The sequence below is a fragment of the Lethenteron reissneri genome, chromosome 49 (assembly GCF_015708825.2).
Source record: "Lethenteron reissneri isolate LAM-NWPU_2019-01 chromosome 49, ASM1570882v1, whole genome shotgun sequence".
Taxonomy (NCBI): Eukaryota; Metazoa; Chordata; class Hyperoartia; order Petromyzontiformes; family Petromyzontidae; genus Lethenteron; species Lethenteron reissneri.
Window position 1 is genome coordinate 4,341,867 of NC_083827.1, and position 18,068 is coordinate 4,359,934.

At 51.8% G+C, this 18,068-nt stretch overlaps 1 protein-coding gene across 1 annotated transcript in view; it reads right to left on the reverse strand.

Moving 5' to 3' along the window:
* Positions 1 to 682: 682 nt before the first annotated feature.
* The window catches only part of LOC133354860 (iroquois-class homeodomain protein irx-4-A-like), a 47,092-nt gene continuing 29,706 nt past the window's right edge, over positions 683 to 18,068 (reverse strand). Inside the window, exons 4-6 of the mRNA XM_061572012.1 lie at positions 9,339 to 9,733; positions 1,135 to 1,916; positions 683 to 709 (exon numbers count right to left, since the gene is read on the reverse strand). Coding sequence (XP_061427996.1) covers positions 683 to 709; positions 1,135 to 1,916; positions 9,339 to 9,733 — 1,204 coding nt within the window. The remainder of the gene's footprint in view (positions 710 to 1,134; positions 1,917 to 9,338; positions 9,734 to 18,068) is intronic.

Consider the following 18,068-nt stretch of genomic DNA (forward strand, 5'->3'; position numbering starts at 1 on the left):
GGTGGCCCCCACAGCGCTCGGCCGCCTTTGTCTCCCCAGTGCATTGTGATTGTACACGTGGCACCAGGTACCAGAGGTCGCAAACAGTTTTGATTCCTTACCCGTACCCGTACCCGGCCGCACCAGGGTCGCAAATGGGTACCCGTACCCATACCCGGCCGGGTACGGGTACCCGTTCCCTACCCGTACCCGTACCCTACCCGAAATGAGTGACAAACGGTGACTCACCAGTGACTCACGGTCTACCCGTACCCGTACCCGGCCGCACCAGGGTCGCAAACGGCTACCCGTGTACGGGTAGCCGGGTATCGGGTAGGGTACGGGTATCGGGTACCCGGTTGCGACCTCTGCCAGGTACTCATTAGCTCGGTCGGCTACGTACGGTGCAAAAGAAGTTCAACCTGCGTGCGTACCCGGGACCGGCTGGGACAATCGCCAGCGATGTTCGCCGATGAACGGAACTCCGCTCGATGGCTTTTCCGCCGCGCATTGCGTTGCGGGCGCGACTTTGAAAGCGATCGCCTTCAGGCACTCTGCCCCAACAATCTGCGTAGGCTATACGGGTGACACGAAGTCGGCTTTCGCGACCAATATCGTCCGTAATATAGGAGTTTCGTGGTTAGATCGCTTGAATACAATATTTTCGTGGATTATGGCCGGTAACGAATTGGCCACGCTCCGCTTACTTGACACACATCACACCAATTGCCTGCGTCGGGTGGTAGCGGGTTTAACGACACAGTTATATGTTTTTTTAACGCGATCTCAAAAAGGCCAAAAAACCCGTGTTGTATATTCGGTTGACCCTCGTCTTTAACACACGCTGTGGCGGGGAGAGGAGGAGGACTACGGTCTCGCGGACCAGGCAAACCCCGTCTCGGTTCCCTGGATCTTACTTCTAATCGCATCAACATCCGTCGTGGAGTGTCGATGCGAATTGACGGCCGCTTGGCTCTTGGCAGAAGTCAACTCTTGATGCTGTTGAGCTCCCATGTGCAGTCCTGACATTTGGCAACTTGCCCTCGACAATAGCCCGTGCTGAACCTGTGCCAACTGTTGCTGCTGCTGCTGCTGCTGCAGCTGTTGTTGCTGCTGCAGCTGCTGCTGCTGTTGCTGCTGCTGCTGCTGCTGAGCGAGAAGGTAGGAGCCCAGTCCGTTCTGTTCGGCTGCTTTCAACAAAAGTTGCTCGGGTGACGCGGCCGCGGCAACTTGCCGCCACGAGCCGACGGGCTCGGAACACGGCGGTGACAACTGCGACAAGGTTGCGTGGAACTTTTGGTGTCTCTGCAGCAGCGTGCCTGCTGTTGCCTGCGAGCCGCTCAGAGGCGACTGCTGCTGCTGTTGCTGCTGTTGCTGCAACTGTTGAAGCGCTGCACACGATGGGTATTTGGAGTCGCAGCTGGAGACCGTGTGGGCCAGAGACCAAATCCGTGGCTTCTCCGACGCAATCGGCAACAGCGACTTGGCACCACCGCTGACCGCCTGATGATGCTGGTGATGGTGCTGATGGTGGTGGTGGTGATGTTGTTGCTGATGCTGCTGCTGATCGGTAGAGTCGTAAAGTTGCAGATTGTCTTGTGGCTCGCCACAACTCAGAGCGAACACGCTTTTGATGCTTTCGGAAGTCTGTTGAACGCCGCTGCCTCCTCCTCCTCCGCTGCCGCTGATGATGATGTTGTTGTTGTTGTTCGTGGTGGATGTGTTGGAGGCAGCGATGGAGGAGGTGTTGATGGATGATGCGTCCACCACCGCTAGCGGTGGGTAGTTCTTGCACTGGGACTTGTGGAAGCGCTTCGCTTGGAGGTGTCCACCTTCCTCCAGCTCGTCGTCACCCAGGTGGTCCGAATCGACGTCGTCGAGGTCTTCCAGGTCGCTCAGAACGTGCCCCTTGCCGTGGTCTTTCTCACCGTTGTGGTCTGTTGAGAGACAAACACCATCACCACCACCACTACCACCACCATCACCATCACTACCACCATCACTACCACCACCACGGCTATCCCCACCATCACCACCACCACTACCACCACCATCACTACCACCACCATCACCACTACCACCACCATCACCACCACCGCTATCCCCACCATCACCACCACCACCCCCCACCCACCACCCCGCCGCCGCACAGGGGCAGCTGCCCCTGTGCGGCGCAGCGCGGGCACGCAAAGTGCACTTGGGTCTGCCGCTAGGGGAGACACGTGGCCACGTGGATTCCCCCCCCCACTCTAATTAAGTAATTAGCGAGTGATTCATCAATGCGGGACAAATTGTAGACTGTGACGCCGGAAAACAATGGCTCACTCGTTTTATTTTGTTTTTCTTTCCCGAATAACGCCGGAGGAAACTTCGAGTCCGCCGTGAAGAATCCAAATGTCGAATTAGACCACTGGACCCAGGGATATTGGCGAGCACCTATTAAAGCGCCAGGGCGCGGCGCAAGATTGCGTGGTGTTTCCAGCAGCACCACCGACCGCCTTTGTCTTCCCAGTGGCGATGCTCATGAAGTGTACAACAAGGTAAACGGGTGACCGAAATGGTAGCGAAGTAGAAACACTCACCCACTCATTCACCCACTCACTCACCCACTCACTAACCCACTCATTCACCCACTCACTCATCTACTCACTCACTAACTCACCCACTCACTCACCCACTCATACACCCACTCGCTCATTCACCCACTCACTAACCCATCCACTCACTCACTCATTCACTCACCCATTCACTCACCCACTCATACACCCACTCACTCATTCACCCACTCACTCACTAACTCACCCACTCACACACTCACTCACTCACCCACTCATTCACCCACTCATTCGCCCACTCACTAACTCACCCACTCACCAACTCACCCACTCACCCACTCACTAACTCACTCACTAACTCACCAACTCACCCACTCACCCACTCGCTCACCACATTGCACGTCACGACATTTCTCGTTCTGCTATTTCCCCCGCACCGATCTACTTTGCAATCCCCTCCTCTCATCATCATCACCATCTCTTTTTGCAAAGTTCTTACAAAGCCAGTGTCGTTGAAATTACGCACTCTCAGAAGGGACGTGCAACAAAACAAAAACCCAATAACTTACGTATTATTATTATTGATTTTTTGTCGCGCGGATGGATCAGATGGAAGGAAAGAGTCGTGAATTGTCCCTTCAGGCGTCACTCATTCACCCTCCCCAAGAAGCGCGTTGATACGTCGCGGTGTAAACGCGCTCAATTCAAGAAGCCATTCACTTCCGATAGAGGCTTTTTGTTGCTGGCCGCTTTGTTTAAGGGCGGAGCGGGGGCTTTGGGCTTTATGAATCGGCAACCGCGAGATATATATATAAACAACACGTTTAGTAATTATTGGTTCTTTCGGTAAAGTCACGTGGATATTAAACAAAAATCGAAATTAAAAGCAAAAAAAAAACCCCACGACGTTTCGATCGCAACACAACACAAGCGCTCTTCTCTCTTTTATTTTCTCTCCACCTGAAGAAGGCCGCTTGTGTTGCGATCGAAACGTCGTGGGGGGTTTTTTGTTGCTTTCAATTTCGATGTTTGCCTTCTATCTACGCGACTTTACCGACACAACCAAGGATATGAATTCCTGCACTCACAGGACGTTTTAAGTCTAAACAAAGACAAAGATCCCCCGTATAGCCTTAACAGACTGTAGGGGCAAGTGCTGTTAGCGAGCACCTATGAAGGCCGGAACGGTACACGAGGGGGTGGGTGGCCAGCACCACGCCCGACCGCCTTTGTCTAAACACAAAGACAAAGATCCCCCGTATAGCCTTAACAGACTGTAGGGGCAAGTGCTGTTAGCGAGCACCTATGAAGGCCGGAACGGTACACGAGGGGGTGGGTGGCCAGCACCACGCCCGACCGCCTTTGTCTAAACACAAAGACAAAGATCCCCCGTATAGCCTTCACAGACTGTAGGGGCAAGTGCTGTTAGCGAGCACCTATGAAGGCCGGAACGGTACACGAGGGGGTGGGTGGCCAGCACCACGCCCGACCCCCTTTGTCTAAACACACACACACACACGCAGGCAGGCAGGTGTGTCCTCGAGAAAGTACCCACTGCGTCGTGGTCGTGGCGATGCTCTGACGCATGCGTCTAATGACTACGGGACCTGGCAGAAGGAAGGAAGCGATGGCGTGGTGTGATGCCGTCTACGACCTCCTGACCTTGACCCCTTAGCGTCACGTGGGCCGGGTGTGTGCGTGTGTGTGTGTAGGGTGTGTGCGTGTGTGTAGGGTGTGTGTGTGTGTAGGGTGTGTGTGTGTAGGGTGTGTGTGTGTGTGTAGGGTGTGTGTGTAGGGTGTAGGGTGTGTGTGTGTGTAGGGTGTGTGTGTGTGTGTAGGGTGTGTGTGTGTGTAGGGTGTGTGTGTGTAGGGTGTGTGTGAAGGCTGTTACGCGCACATTCGCCCTCAAAGCGCAACGTTTAGACATCAACACGGGGAGAGACAAAGGCGGCCGGGCGCCGTTCTGCACACCCCACCGCTTCGTATGCCGAACACTTTGGCTTGAGGAGGGGCTCGATGACGCCACTTTCCCCAATAGTCTGAGGCTATACGGGGGATCTTTGTCTTGTTGGTACATGTAAATGCGCGTGTGTGTGTGTGTGTGTAGGGTGTGTGTGTGTAGGGTGTATGTAGGGTGTGTGTGTAGGGTGTGTGTGTAGGGTGTGAGTGTGTGTAGGGTGTGTGTGTGTAGGGTGCGTGTGTGTGTAGTGTGTGTGTGTTTAGGGTGTGTGTGTGTGTAGGGTGTGTGTGTGGTGTGTGTGTGTGTGTGTAGGGTGTGTGTGTGTAGGGTGTGTGTGTGTGTAGGGTGTGCGTGTGTATGGTGTGTGTGTGTGTATGGTGTGTGTGTAGGGTGTGTGTGTGTGCAGGGTGTGTGTGTAGGGTGTGTGTGTGTGTAGGGTGTGTGTGTGTGTATGGTGTGTGTGTGTAGGGTGTGTGTGTGTAGGGTGTGTTTGTGTAGGGTGTGTGTGTGTAGGGTGTGTGTGTGTAGGGTGTGTGTGTGTGTGTGTAGGGTGTGTGTGTAGGGTGTGTGTGTGTGTAGGATGTGTGTGTGTGTATGGTGTGTGTGTGTAGGGTGTGTGTGTGTGCATTTGTGGGGAGCGGTAGTGTAGCGGTTAGCGCGCTGCCCTACGATCCCGTTCGAATCCCGCTCACGGCCAACACCAGTGACGATTATCTGAACCGGTCCTGGGCCTCCCCTAGGTCGACTCAGCCTCAAATGAGTACCTGGTGCGGTGTGCAAACATCGCCACTAGGGAGACAAAGGCGGCCGGGCTTGGTGCTGGCCACCCACCCACTCCCTCGTGTGCCGTGCCGGCCTTTATAGGTGCTCGCTAACAGCACTTGCCCCAACAGTCTGTTAAGGCTACACGGGAGATCTTTGCGTGTGTATGGTACACACATGTATGTGTATGTTTATGTGTGTGTGTACACACGTGTGTGTGAGTTCTGTTTGATGTCTCCTTATATCTAAAGCGATTAGCGGCGAGTTCGTAATCACTTCCTTGGCCCGGAGAAGGCTGTCATAAGAACGGAGGAATGTCTCTCTGCTGGGCAGGGAATTGATGTTACCGAGGGGGTAGGGCGACGAGGGGGTAGAGGAGGGGGTAGTGGGCAGAGGGGGGTGCGAGGGAGTGGGGGAGGGAGTGGTAGGGGAAACAGAAGGGATGCATAGGTGAAAGTTCAAGGAAATGAAGTGTTTGGAACGCGGTGAATTTTTCTAAATTATTATTTTGGTATGAAACGTCGTGATTTTTTTATTTTCTCATTTTTCAGGGTAGTGGTTTCGAAGCGTGTTTGGTAGGGGCTGTCATTTGTGGCCAGTTCGCTTGCGAAAAAGAAGCTGATAATTCAGTCGGCTTTATCTAGTAAAATAAATAAAAGTGTGTTATTTTTGTGCTTACCTTTCCTAGACTGTGCACTGCTATCGTGTTTTTTTGTATCGTTTGTTGCCGTAATATTCTGACAAAGAGCTTCACAGCTCATCGGATCCCTCCACTCTAAATACATATTCTGATTTATGAATGTCAGAACACAATTCGCATATTAGCGTTATCATCATCGTCATCATCATGGTCAGAGTCCTCGCGGGTCACCCACCACTGCGCTCCTTCTGTCCTGCGTCTACTAAGTTACTCCGCTCTCAAATACAAATCAACTCGTTTGCGGCTGAACGCGCCTGATGATTGTTAAACTCGTCCCACGTGGCGCGCTGTCTGCGTCACGTGGTGGGAACACGTGGAACGCGTGGACACAATCACACACAGTACACGTGTACACACACACACAGTACACGTGGACACGCACAGTACACGTAGACACACACACAGTGAACACGTGTACACAATCACACAGTGACACGTGTACACAATCACACACAGTACACGTGTACACACACAGTACACGTGTACACACACAGTACACGTGTACACACACAGTGACACGTGTACACGTGTACACACACAGAACACGTGTACACACACAGAACACGTGTACACACAGTACACGTGTACACACACACACAGTACACGTGTGCACACACACAGTACACGTGTACACACACTCACAGTACACGTGTACACACACACACGGTACACAAGACATACAGTAAATGCTTACACACACACGTGTACACAATCACACACATTACACGTGTACACACAAACACGGAACACATGTACACACACATACGGTACATGTGTACACATACACACACGGTACACACAGACATACGGTAAATGCACACACACACGTGTACATATACACACACGGTGCACACAGACATAGGTAAACACACACACACACACGTGTACACATACACACATGGTACACACAGACATACGGTAAACGCGTGTACACACACACGTGGACACACACACGTGTACACATACGCACACAGTACACGTGTAGACATACACACACGGTATACACACACAGACACACGCAACACGTGTACACCACGCACACCGAGGTCTCAATCTGAACGAGAATCGGCAACGTTAACGCAGTCAGCGTTAATTGCTGAGCGCGAGCACATTGGATCGTGTTGACCAATCATCGGGCGCGTGAAGCCTGGCACGAGCTGAAATGGGGAGCAAATTGGTGACCGCGTAAAGACGGAGGAAGCATGGTGGGGGTGGTGGGGCCGAGAGGACTGGAGTTTGGGTTCATGAGGTATCAGCTTGACCTAACAGTTTGACGATATACAATCCTAATGATGATCGTCGTTTGCATAGTCATAGTCACCACCGTTGTTATTCAAATCATCGTCATGTCACTATCATCATCGTCATGACCAGCTCCTTATTCTGCCCCATAAATTGCAATTATCGCCATCATTCTCATCCTGGGTCGGGTCTTTGAGTTCGTCGTCTGGTTCGCTAACCACTGCGCCACCGCCCAACACGTACGCACTGCAAATCAGAAACCCACACACACCTGCATACCCACACACACCTGCATACCCACACCCACCTGCACACCCACACACCCATACACCTGCACACACACACCTGTACACCTGCACACCTGCACACCTGCATACCCACACACACCTGCATACCCACACACACCTGCACACCCACACACCCATAGCACCTGCACACCCACACACCTGCATACCCACACACACTTGCATGCCCACACACTTGATGCAGTAATTTTAGCTGTGACGGTCCCACCTGATGACGGAGACTTGTGTTGCCTCCGAAACGTCGTGATTTATTATTTTATTTTATTCCCATCATTACTTTTATTAACTTTTAATTTTATGTTTTACCTACGTGACTTTACCGAAAAAAAACCTAAGAGTATGAATCCTTGCAGTCACGAAAGCTTCAAATCTAGAATTACCCACACAAAGATCCCCCGTGTAGCCTTAACAGACTGTTGGGGCAAGTGCTGTTAGCGAGCACCTATGAAGGCCGGCACGGTACACGAGGAGGTGGGTGGCCAACACCACGCCCGGCCTCCTTTGTCTCCCCAGTGGCGATGATTTTACACACCGCACCAGGTACTCATTTGAGGCTGAGTCGACCTAGGGGAGGCCCAGCATCGGTTCAGATCATCGTCACGGGTGTCGGCCTTGAGCGGGAATCGAACTCGGGTCGCCGGGTTCGTAGCGCAGCGTGCTAACCGCTGCACTGCGGCGACCCACAGACACAGACAAAGATCCCCCCGTATAGCCTTAGGCTGTAGGGCCAAGTGCTGTTAGCGAGCACCTATGAAGGCCGAGGGGGTGAGTGGCCACACACACAGACAAAGATGCCCCGTATAGCCTTAGGCTGCAGCGGCAAGTTCTGTTAGCGAGCACCTATGAAGGCCGGAACGGCACACGAGGGAGTGGGTGGCCACACACACAGACAAAGATGCCCCGTATAGCCTTAGGCTGCAGCGGCAAGTGCTGTTAGCGAGCACCTATGAAGGCCGGAACGGCACACGAGGGAGTGGGTGGCCACACACACAGACAAAGATGCCCCGTATAGCCTTAGGCTGCAGCGGCAAGTTTTGTTAGCGAGCACCTATTAAGGCCGGAACGGCACACGAGGGGTGGGTGGCCACACACACAGACAAAGATGCCCCGTATAGCCTTAGGCTGCAGCGGCAAGTTCTGTTAGCGAGCACCTATGAAGGCCGGAACGGCACACGAGGGAGTGGGTGGCCACACACACAGACAAAGATGCCCCGTATAGCCTTAGGCTGCAGCGGCAAGTGCTGTTAGCGAGCACCTATGAAGGCCGGAACGGCACACGAGGGAGTGGGTGGCCACACACACAGACAAAGATGCCCCGTATAGCCTTAGGCTGCAGCGGCAAGTTCTGTTAGCGAGCACCTATGAAGGCCGGAACGGCACACGAGGGGTGGGTGGCCACACACACAGACAAAGATCCCCCGTATAGCCTTAGGCTGCAGCGGCAAGTTCTGTTAGCGAGCACCTATGAAGGCCGGAACGGCACACGAGGGGTGGGTGGCCACACACACAGACAAAGATCCCCCGTATAGCCTTAGGCTGCAGCGGCAAGTTCTGTTAGCGAGCACCTATGAAGGCCGGAACGGCACACGAGGGGTGGGTGGCCACACACACAGACAAAGATGCCCCGTATAGCCTTAGGCTGCAGCGGCAAGTGCTGTTAGCGAGCACCTATGAAGGCCGGAACGGCACACGAGGGGTGGGTGGCCACACACACAGACAAAGATGCCCCGTATAGCCTTAGGCTGCAGCGGCAAGTGCTGTTAGCGAGCACCTATGAAGGCCGGAACGGCACACGAGGGGTGGGTGGCCACACACAGACACAATCACTCACTCACCTGACACAAAACACTTCACGACTCCTCTCTTGTCCACCACCACCGCCGCAGCAGCAGCAGCAGCCTCCTGTTCCTCATCCTCCTCCTCCTCCTGCTGCTGCTGTTCGCGGTCCACATCCCTCCGGCATTCATCTTTCCCTCCACTCTCATCGCCGGGCCGGCTCCGCGGCGACCACGTCATCTTGTTCTCCTTCTTGAGACGCCGGCGAGCGTTGGCGAACCACGTGGAGACCTGCGTCAGGGTCATCTTGGTGATGATGGCCAGCATGATCTTCTCGCCCTTGGTGGGGTACGGGTTCTTGCGATGTTCGTAGAGCCACGCCTTGAGCGTCGCCGTCGTCTCGCGCGTCGCGTTCTTGCGACGCGTGCCCGCGCTCAGATCCACGCCACCGTACCTGCACGCGCGCACGGCGAAAGGACGCGTCCCCTTGATCGATTGGTTCGATTGTATATGTTGTTGTTGTTGTTAAAACAAGGGACTGTGTTGTTGGTGTTGTTGGTGTTGTCTTGGTGCGGGCTGTTGTTGTTGTTAAATCAAGGGACTGTGTGTGTTGTTGTTGTTGGTGTTGTTGTCTTGGTGCGGGCTGTTGTTGTTGTTGTTAAATCAAGGGACTGTGTGTTGTTGTTGTTGGTGTTGTCTTGGTGCGGTCCGTGGCTGTTGTTGTTGTTGTTGTAGTTAAATCAAGGCGACTGTGTGTGTGTTAAATTGCGATTTAAAGCTTTCGTGACTGCAGGGATTCATCTTCTTGGTTCTTTCGGTAAAGTCACGTAGAAGGGAAGTAATAAAATAATAAAAATAAAATATAATAAAATAATACAATTCTCACGACGTTTCGGCCACAACGCAAGCAGCCGTCCTCAGGTGAAGAACATGTCTGTCGGAAAGACAGCGTCTGAATGAACACCACCAAGCTTGGCAGCCTATATTTAATATTTGTGTGTGTGTTGTTGTTGTTGTCTTAGTGCGGTACGTGGCTGTTGTTGTTGTTTTGCTGCCGTGCCCCAAGCTTGCTTTTAAGTGTTGATTTGAAGCTTTCGTGACTGCAGGAATCCATACTGTCTGGTTCTTTCGGTAAAGTCAAGTGGGTAGAAAAAAACAATAGATCACGACGTTTCGATCGCAACACAAGCAACCATCATCAGGTGTGAAACAGACACAGCGTGATGACTGCTGACGTAGGAGCTTTCTGTTAAGTGTTGAAGAATCGACAGGAAGGTGTGTGTGTGTGTGTTGAACTTCGTTCGCACCGTACGTAGTCAACCCTGGCCATCGGAGGTGCAATGTATGTACTTCTGCAATGTTTATACTTTATTTGTTATTTGTGTTTATTAACTTGCTTACTTTTCCTCCACTCTGCACTCCTAACGGGGGGTTGTTGTTTTGTTTGTTGCTGTAACTCGCTGACCCGTCCCTGCTAGACACCAGTGAAACAGAGCTTCATAGCTCATCGGATTCCTCCTGCAGTCTGAATAAAGATTCTGATGATTCCGATCGCGATGATGATGATGATTGTGACGATGATCGTGATCGTGATGATGATGATGATGATCGTGACGATGGTCGTGATGATGGTTGTGATGATGATGATCGTGACGATGATCGTGATGATGATGGTTGTGATGATGATGGTGTTCATGATGATGCTGATCGTGACGATGGTCGTGATGATGATGGTTTGGATGATGATGATGATGATCGTGATGATGACCGTGATAATGATGATCGTGATGATGCTGATCGTGATGATGATCGTGATGATGATCGTGATGGTGGTGATCATGATGATGATCATGATGATGATCGTGATGATGGTGATCGTGATGATGTTGATGATGATCGTGATGATGATGGTGGAGATGTCGATGATGATCATGATGATGCTGATCGTGATGATGATGATCGTGATGGTGGTGATCAGGATGATGCTGATCGTGATGATGATCGTGATGATGATGATGATGACCGTGATAATGATGATCGTGATGATGATCGTGATGACAATCGTGACGGTGGTGATCATGATGATGCTGATCGTGATGATGATACTACGGCAATTACGTCTCTGCGCCATCTGCTTCAGCCGCACAGCGAACGTGAAAGGTCACGAGACGTCGTTTGCAAGAGGCAGGCAGTCGTGTGCCCACTTCAGTGGCCCAGATTTGAAAAGACGAATGGCTCAATCTGGACTACACACACACACAGCGGCACTCATCACTCCCGACTGGAAGACTGATTCCCAGGGGCAGCTGCCACTGGGGGTGCCCCTAGGCTAGACGACTCACACAGCGGCAATAATAGCCCCATACTGGAAGACGAACTTTCTGATTCGCCCCGACTGAAGATCTGTGAAAAAAAGAGGCTTCACAGATCATCGGATTTCTCCGTGATAAATCAAGATCGTGATTCTGATGCCCAGAGATTCGTTACGGTATTGGGACGCCCATCTGGGTATCGTAGGTTCTCACACGATTTGACAAAACAAACTTGAAACGCGATCTCGCCTGATGAGTGTCGTCAGACCCTCCGCCACCCGACATCACCACCACCGTCTTCACCACCGTGAGCGATGCACGATCCACTGCTGGTTCAAGGAAGGCGTTCCACACAATCCTGAGATTTCACGACGCTGCTATCAAGGGTTGCCACCTGTCCCGGTTTGACCCGGTACGGTTCGGGAATCGCGAACTCTGTGTCGGGTGGCAGCGGGAATTGATTTGTAGCGAGATGTGGCACTGGCGTTGCTGCGTTGAACTTGATTGCGGTTTGCCGCACAGTGGCGCTACAGTGGCTAGGAGATGTTAACTACCTCGCTTGGTACACAGGAGGTCGTCGGTTAGATCCCAACTCTGACGCCTGCTGCTGTATATTTGTAGTTTGCGCGTATCCGTCTTTTCCGTTCCACATTTAATATCACCCGTTTAGAGTGCTTGCCTGATGTAAATTCCCCCATGATGATAAGCCACATCGTTGTCCTACCATTTGTGGCCTGGTCGCTTCAAAGAAATACGCTACGTATGTATATAACTGAGTGCGCCTTAGCTGCTAAAATAAAAATAGTTTATTTTAGTATTGGACCAAAAAACCCCATCGTGCTCACCAAGACCTCTTGTCCGGGTTTGTGTGGACGATCGAGAAGGTGGCAACAGCATGGACACGTGCGCTGCTCACAAAGACAAAGATCCCCCGTGTAGCCTAAACAGACTGTCGGGGCAAAGTGCTGCTAGCAAGCAGCTCCTATGAAGGCCGCACAATAGAGGGCGGGTGACCATCGCCACGTCCGGCCGCCTTTGTCTCCCGAGTGGTGTAAAAGTTCACACATCGCGTCAGGCACCCATTTGAGGCTGAGTCGACCTAGTGGAGGCGCACGACCGGGTTCAGATGATCGTCACTGGTGTTGGTGGCCGTTAGAAGGGAGTCGTGGGCCGCCGGGTTCGTAGCTACCCCTCCTCCACCCACGCACACAGACAGACAGACGCGGCGGGTGATGATGGTGATGATCACGATCGCGTGCTGCTGTTGCTGGGTCAGCGTGCTGTTTGCGCGCTGCCTGTTAGCGCGAGACGCTGCAAATCCACCTGGCACCTCCTGCCACGCGGATTGATTTCAGCGCTCCGTCTCTATCGGTTGGACGTACCCCGGTGATGCCTGGCGGTCCACGCAGCTGCTCGTTCACATTCTCAGTCGATCGCCCGGGCGGTGGATCAAGAATTCACTGGCAGTTGTGGTTTAAAGCGCCGTAGTTTACACTGGTCAACACACTTTTTTCTGGCGTAAGGTATTCCAACGGGTTTAAGGTTATTTTGGGGTGCTGATTACAAATCCGGCATCATTTTTTGTCTATCATATCAGGTTGTTGAGATATCAAATATTGCATTTTCAATAAAAACTGCGGAAGAAAAATATTAAATAAATGTGGATATCTACATAAAATAATATTATAAACACTATCCTAAAAATACAGCACCATTTTTTAACACTAAAGCAGTCACCGACACGCAACAACTTGCAATCATAAGTGACAGAGTTAATTTCGGGTAAAATCAATGAAGATGGGGTATGCCGATAGCATTAAAATGAGATGTGATAGAGCAAATATGAGATCAGATTAGGAATCAGCACCCTGAAATTAGTCTAAAACAGCTGCAAAAGTCCAGGCCAGAATTTTTTGTTGTTGTTGACCAGTGTAATCGGGGAGGTAGGGGGTGGGTGGGGGGGGTTGACCATACTTCACCACGTCGGTCAGTGCGCGTGGGTGCACGTGTTGTTGTTACACGTCTCGCTGGACACGTGGCTGATACGGAGGGCTTCTATCCGGTGACTGGACATGACTGGGAAGAAGATCTTTATAGCTCATCGGATTCCTCCAGCATGAATCAATATTCTGATTCTGTACCGCAGTTACTCCGCCGGGGCTGCGTGCCTCTCACAAGCCTCTTGTCCAGATCGGGTGGGTGGGTGGGTGGCGGGGTGACGCAAAAAGGCCTTCATGAACACACGCACACCAGCGTGGTGAAGTATGGTCGTACAATCCACACAACCGGTAGGGAACTTCATCCAATAATAAAGTACATTGACAAATACCTCAATGTTGAGATAGCAATAATAAGAATGGAATACGTGACAGGGGACCGTGCCTTCATGTGTTAAATGGCCTTTAAAATAATAATAATAATAATCAAAAATAACAATAATATTTCGATTTAAAACTTTCGTGACTGCAGGGATTCATCTTCTTGGTTCTTTCGGTAAAGTCACGTAGAATGGAAATAATAAAATAATAAGAATAAAACATAATAATTATGTTTTATTTTTATTATATTATTTTATTATTTAATCTTCTTGGTTCTTTCGGTAAAGTCAAGTGGAATGGAAATAATAAAATAATAAGAATAAAACATAATAATGTTTTATTTTTATTATTTTATTATTTCCATTCTACGTGACTTTACCGAAAGAACCAAGAAGATGAATCCCTGCAGTCACGAAAGCTTTAAATCGAAATTTAAATCACGACTGTTTCGAACGCAACAGAAGCCCCCGTCTTCAGGTGAAAATCGCTACAGCTGCGACGTCTGCTTCGTGCAGCTCCCTCGTCGCGATTTTTAACTGAAGACGAGCGCTTGTGTTGCGTTCGAAACAGTCGTGATTTTTATTTTTTTTATTTTTCTACCTACGTGACTTTTACCGAAAGAACCAAAGAGTATGGATTCCTGCAGTCACGAAAGCTTCAAATCAACACGATACGACTGCTCACCTAAACACCCACCCATCCACGTACCTACTCGCCTACGCGCACACTCACCTACCTACCCATACACCCACCTACCCACTCCCCTGCCTACCCATCCACTCGGCCACACACCCACCCACCAATACAAACACCCACCTACCCATACACCCACCTACTTTATCCCCTGCCTACCCATCCACTCATTCACACACCTGCCTATCCATATACCCACCCACCTACCTAGACACCCATACAAACACCTCCACATACACCAACTTACCTACTCCCTCGGCTACCCATATCCACTCCACTCATCATCCACACACACACACACACCTGCCTATCCATCCATACACCTACCTACACTAGGTATGCATTGCAATGTGCAGTGCAGTGCGTGTGTGTGTGTGATACGCAATGCTGTGTACAAACACGTGCGTAAGGAGCCACGTGGGGCATATTGAAGCGATCGGCAGTCTGAGCTGTCAGCTCCGATATTCCCCTTTAATTCCCAAGTCACCCCCCTCTCCCCCCCCACCTTTAGCATCGTGAACCCCCAACAACCACTCTACCCATAGCACCACCACCACCCCATAGTACTCACCATTACTACCACATGTATGTAGGTATGATTAACTTTTTTCGCATCGTACGGAGCCAACCGTACTCATCGGAGGTGCGAGGGAAGGACGACAAACTATGGGTCTGTGTGTGAGTCTATGAGTCTCTGTGTGAGTCTATGGGTCTCTATGTGAGTCTATGGATCTCTGTGTGAGCCTATGGGTCTCTGTGTGAGTCTATGTGTCTCTGTGTGAGTCTATGGATCTCTGTGTGAGTCTATGGGTCTCTGTGTGAGTCTATGGGTATCTGTGTGTGTCTATGGATCTCTGTGTGAGTCTATGGGTCTCTGTGTGAGTCTATGTGTCTCTGTGTGAGTCTATGGGTCTCTGTGTGAGTCTATGGGTCTCTGTGTGAGTCTATGGGTCTCTGTGTGAGTCTATGGGTCTCTGTATGAGTTTATGGGTCTCTGTGTGGGTATATGGGTCTACGGGTGAGTCTATGGGTCTATGGGTCTCTGTGTGAGTCTATGGGTCTCTGTGTGAGTCTATGGGTCTCTGTGCGAGTCTATGGGTCGCTGTGTGAGTCTATGGGTCTCTGTGGGTATATGGGTCGCTGTGTGGGTATATGGGTCTATGGGTGAGTCTATGGGTCTCTGTGTGAGTCTATGGGTCTCTGTGGGTATATGGGTCTCTGTGTGGGTATATGGGTCTATGGGTGAGTCTATGGGTCTCTGTGCGAGTCTATGGGTCGCTGTGTGGGTATATGGGTCTACGGGTGAGTCTATGGGTCTATGAGTGAGTCTATGGGTCTCTGTGTGAGTCTATGGGTCTCTGTGTGGTTATATGGATATCTGTGTGAGTCTATGGGTCTCTGTGTGAGTCTATGGGTCTCTGTGTGGGTATATAGGTCTCTGTGTGAGTCTATGGGTTTCTGTGTGAGTCTATTGGTATCTGTGTGAGTCTATGGGTCTCTGTGTGAGTCTATTAGTCTCTGTGTGAGTCTATGGGTCTCTGTGTGAGTCTATGGGTCTCTGTGTGAGTCTATGGGTCGCTGTGTGAGTCTATGGGTCTCTGTGTGAGTCTATGGGTCTCTATGTGAGTCTATGGATCTCTGTGTGGGTATATGGGTCTCTGTGTGGGTATATGGGTCTATGGGTGAGTCTATGGGTCTCTGTGTGAGTCTATGGATATCTGTGTGATTCTATGGGTCTCTGTGTGAGTCTATGGGTCTCTGTGTGAGTCTATGGGTCTCTGCGTGAGTCTATGGGTCTCTGTGTGAGTCTATGGGTCTCTGTGTGAGTCTATGGATCTCTTTGTGAGTTTATGGGTCTATGTGTGAGTCTATGTATGTGTCTAACTTTTGTCGCATCGTGCGTAGCTAATTGTGCTAATCGGAGATGAGTTTTCAATCGAGATGACGATTTAAAAGTTCATAGCTCCCAGTGGCTTCCGAACATCGGAAGGAAGAGCGTTCCAGACGGCCGCAGAAGCGCATCTGAAAGCACCGCGATGCAGTGGCCGTCTTTGTTCGATGTCCCAGCCAGAAGCCGCCGCCGCGAGTACAATCGGAGCCTGTGTGATGTCTGCTCCTTCACGAGATGAGCAAACGATTGCGGTTCAATCGTGGCACACACTTTGTGTGTTATGATCGCGACACATCGCTTCCAACCACTACCAACATCGCATTCGCAACGACCTATAGCATCCGTAGCAACCAGCTCCACCTGGCTACCATTCACAGCAAATTAACATCACTCTCAGTAGCAGCAGCAGCAGCGTCAGAAGCGATATCGTCAGCAGTGAAGCCTGCAAAGCCCTCTCCCAACAGCATCATCAGCACTTAACCACTTTCAGAAAACACCACCGAGCAACCATTCTCACACCCACATCACCCTCACCCACCCACATCACCCTCACAACCCACATCACCCTCACCATCCACATCACTCACCCCACCCACATCACCCTCACCACCCACATCACCCTCACCACCCACATCACTCCCCCCACCCACATCACTCCCCCCACCCACATCACTCCCCCCACCCACATCACTCCCCCCACCCACATCACTCCCCCCACCCACATCACTCTCACCACCCACATCACTCACCCCACCCACATCACTCCCCCACCCACATCACTCCCCCCACCCACATCACTCTCACCACCCACATCACCCTCACCATCCACATCACTCCCCCCACCCGCATCACTCACCCACCCACATCACTCCCCCCACCACATCACCCTCACCACCCACATCACTCCCCCCACCCACATCACCCTCACCACCCACATCACTCCCCCCACCCACATCACTCCCCCCACCCGCATCACTCACCCACCCACATCACTCCCCCCACCCACATCACCCTCACCACCCACATCACTCACCCCACCCACATCACTCACCCCACCCACATCACTCACCCCACCCACATCACTCCCCCCACCCACATCACTCCCCCCACCCACATCACCCTCACCACCCACATCACTCACCCCACCCACATCACTCCCCCCACCCACATCACCCTCACCCACCCACATCACTCCCCCACATCACTCCCCCCACCCACATCACTCCCCCACATCACTCCCCCCACCCACATCACTCCCCCCACCTACATCACTCACCACCCACACCACTCCCCCCACCCACATCACTCACCACCCACATCACTCCCCCCACCCACATCACTCCCCCCACCCACATCACTCACCACCCACATCACCCTCACCACCCACATCACTCACCACCCACATCACCCTCACCACCCACATCACCCTCACCACCCACATCACTCCCCCCACCGACATCACTCCCCCCACCCACATCACTCACCCACCCACATCACCCTCACCACCCACATCACTCACACCACCCACATCACCCTCACCACCCACATCACTCACCCACCCACATCACTCCCCCC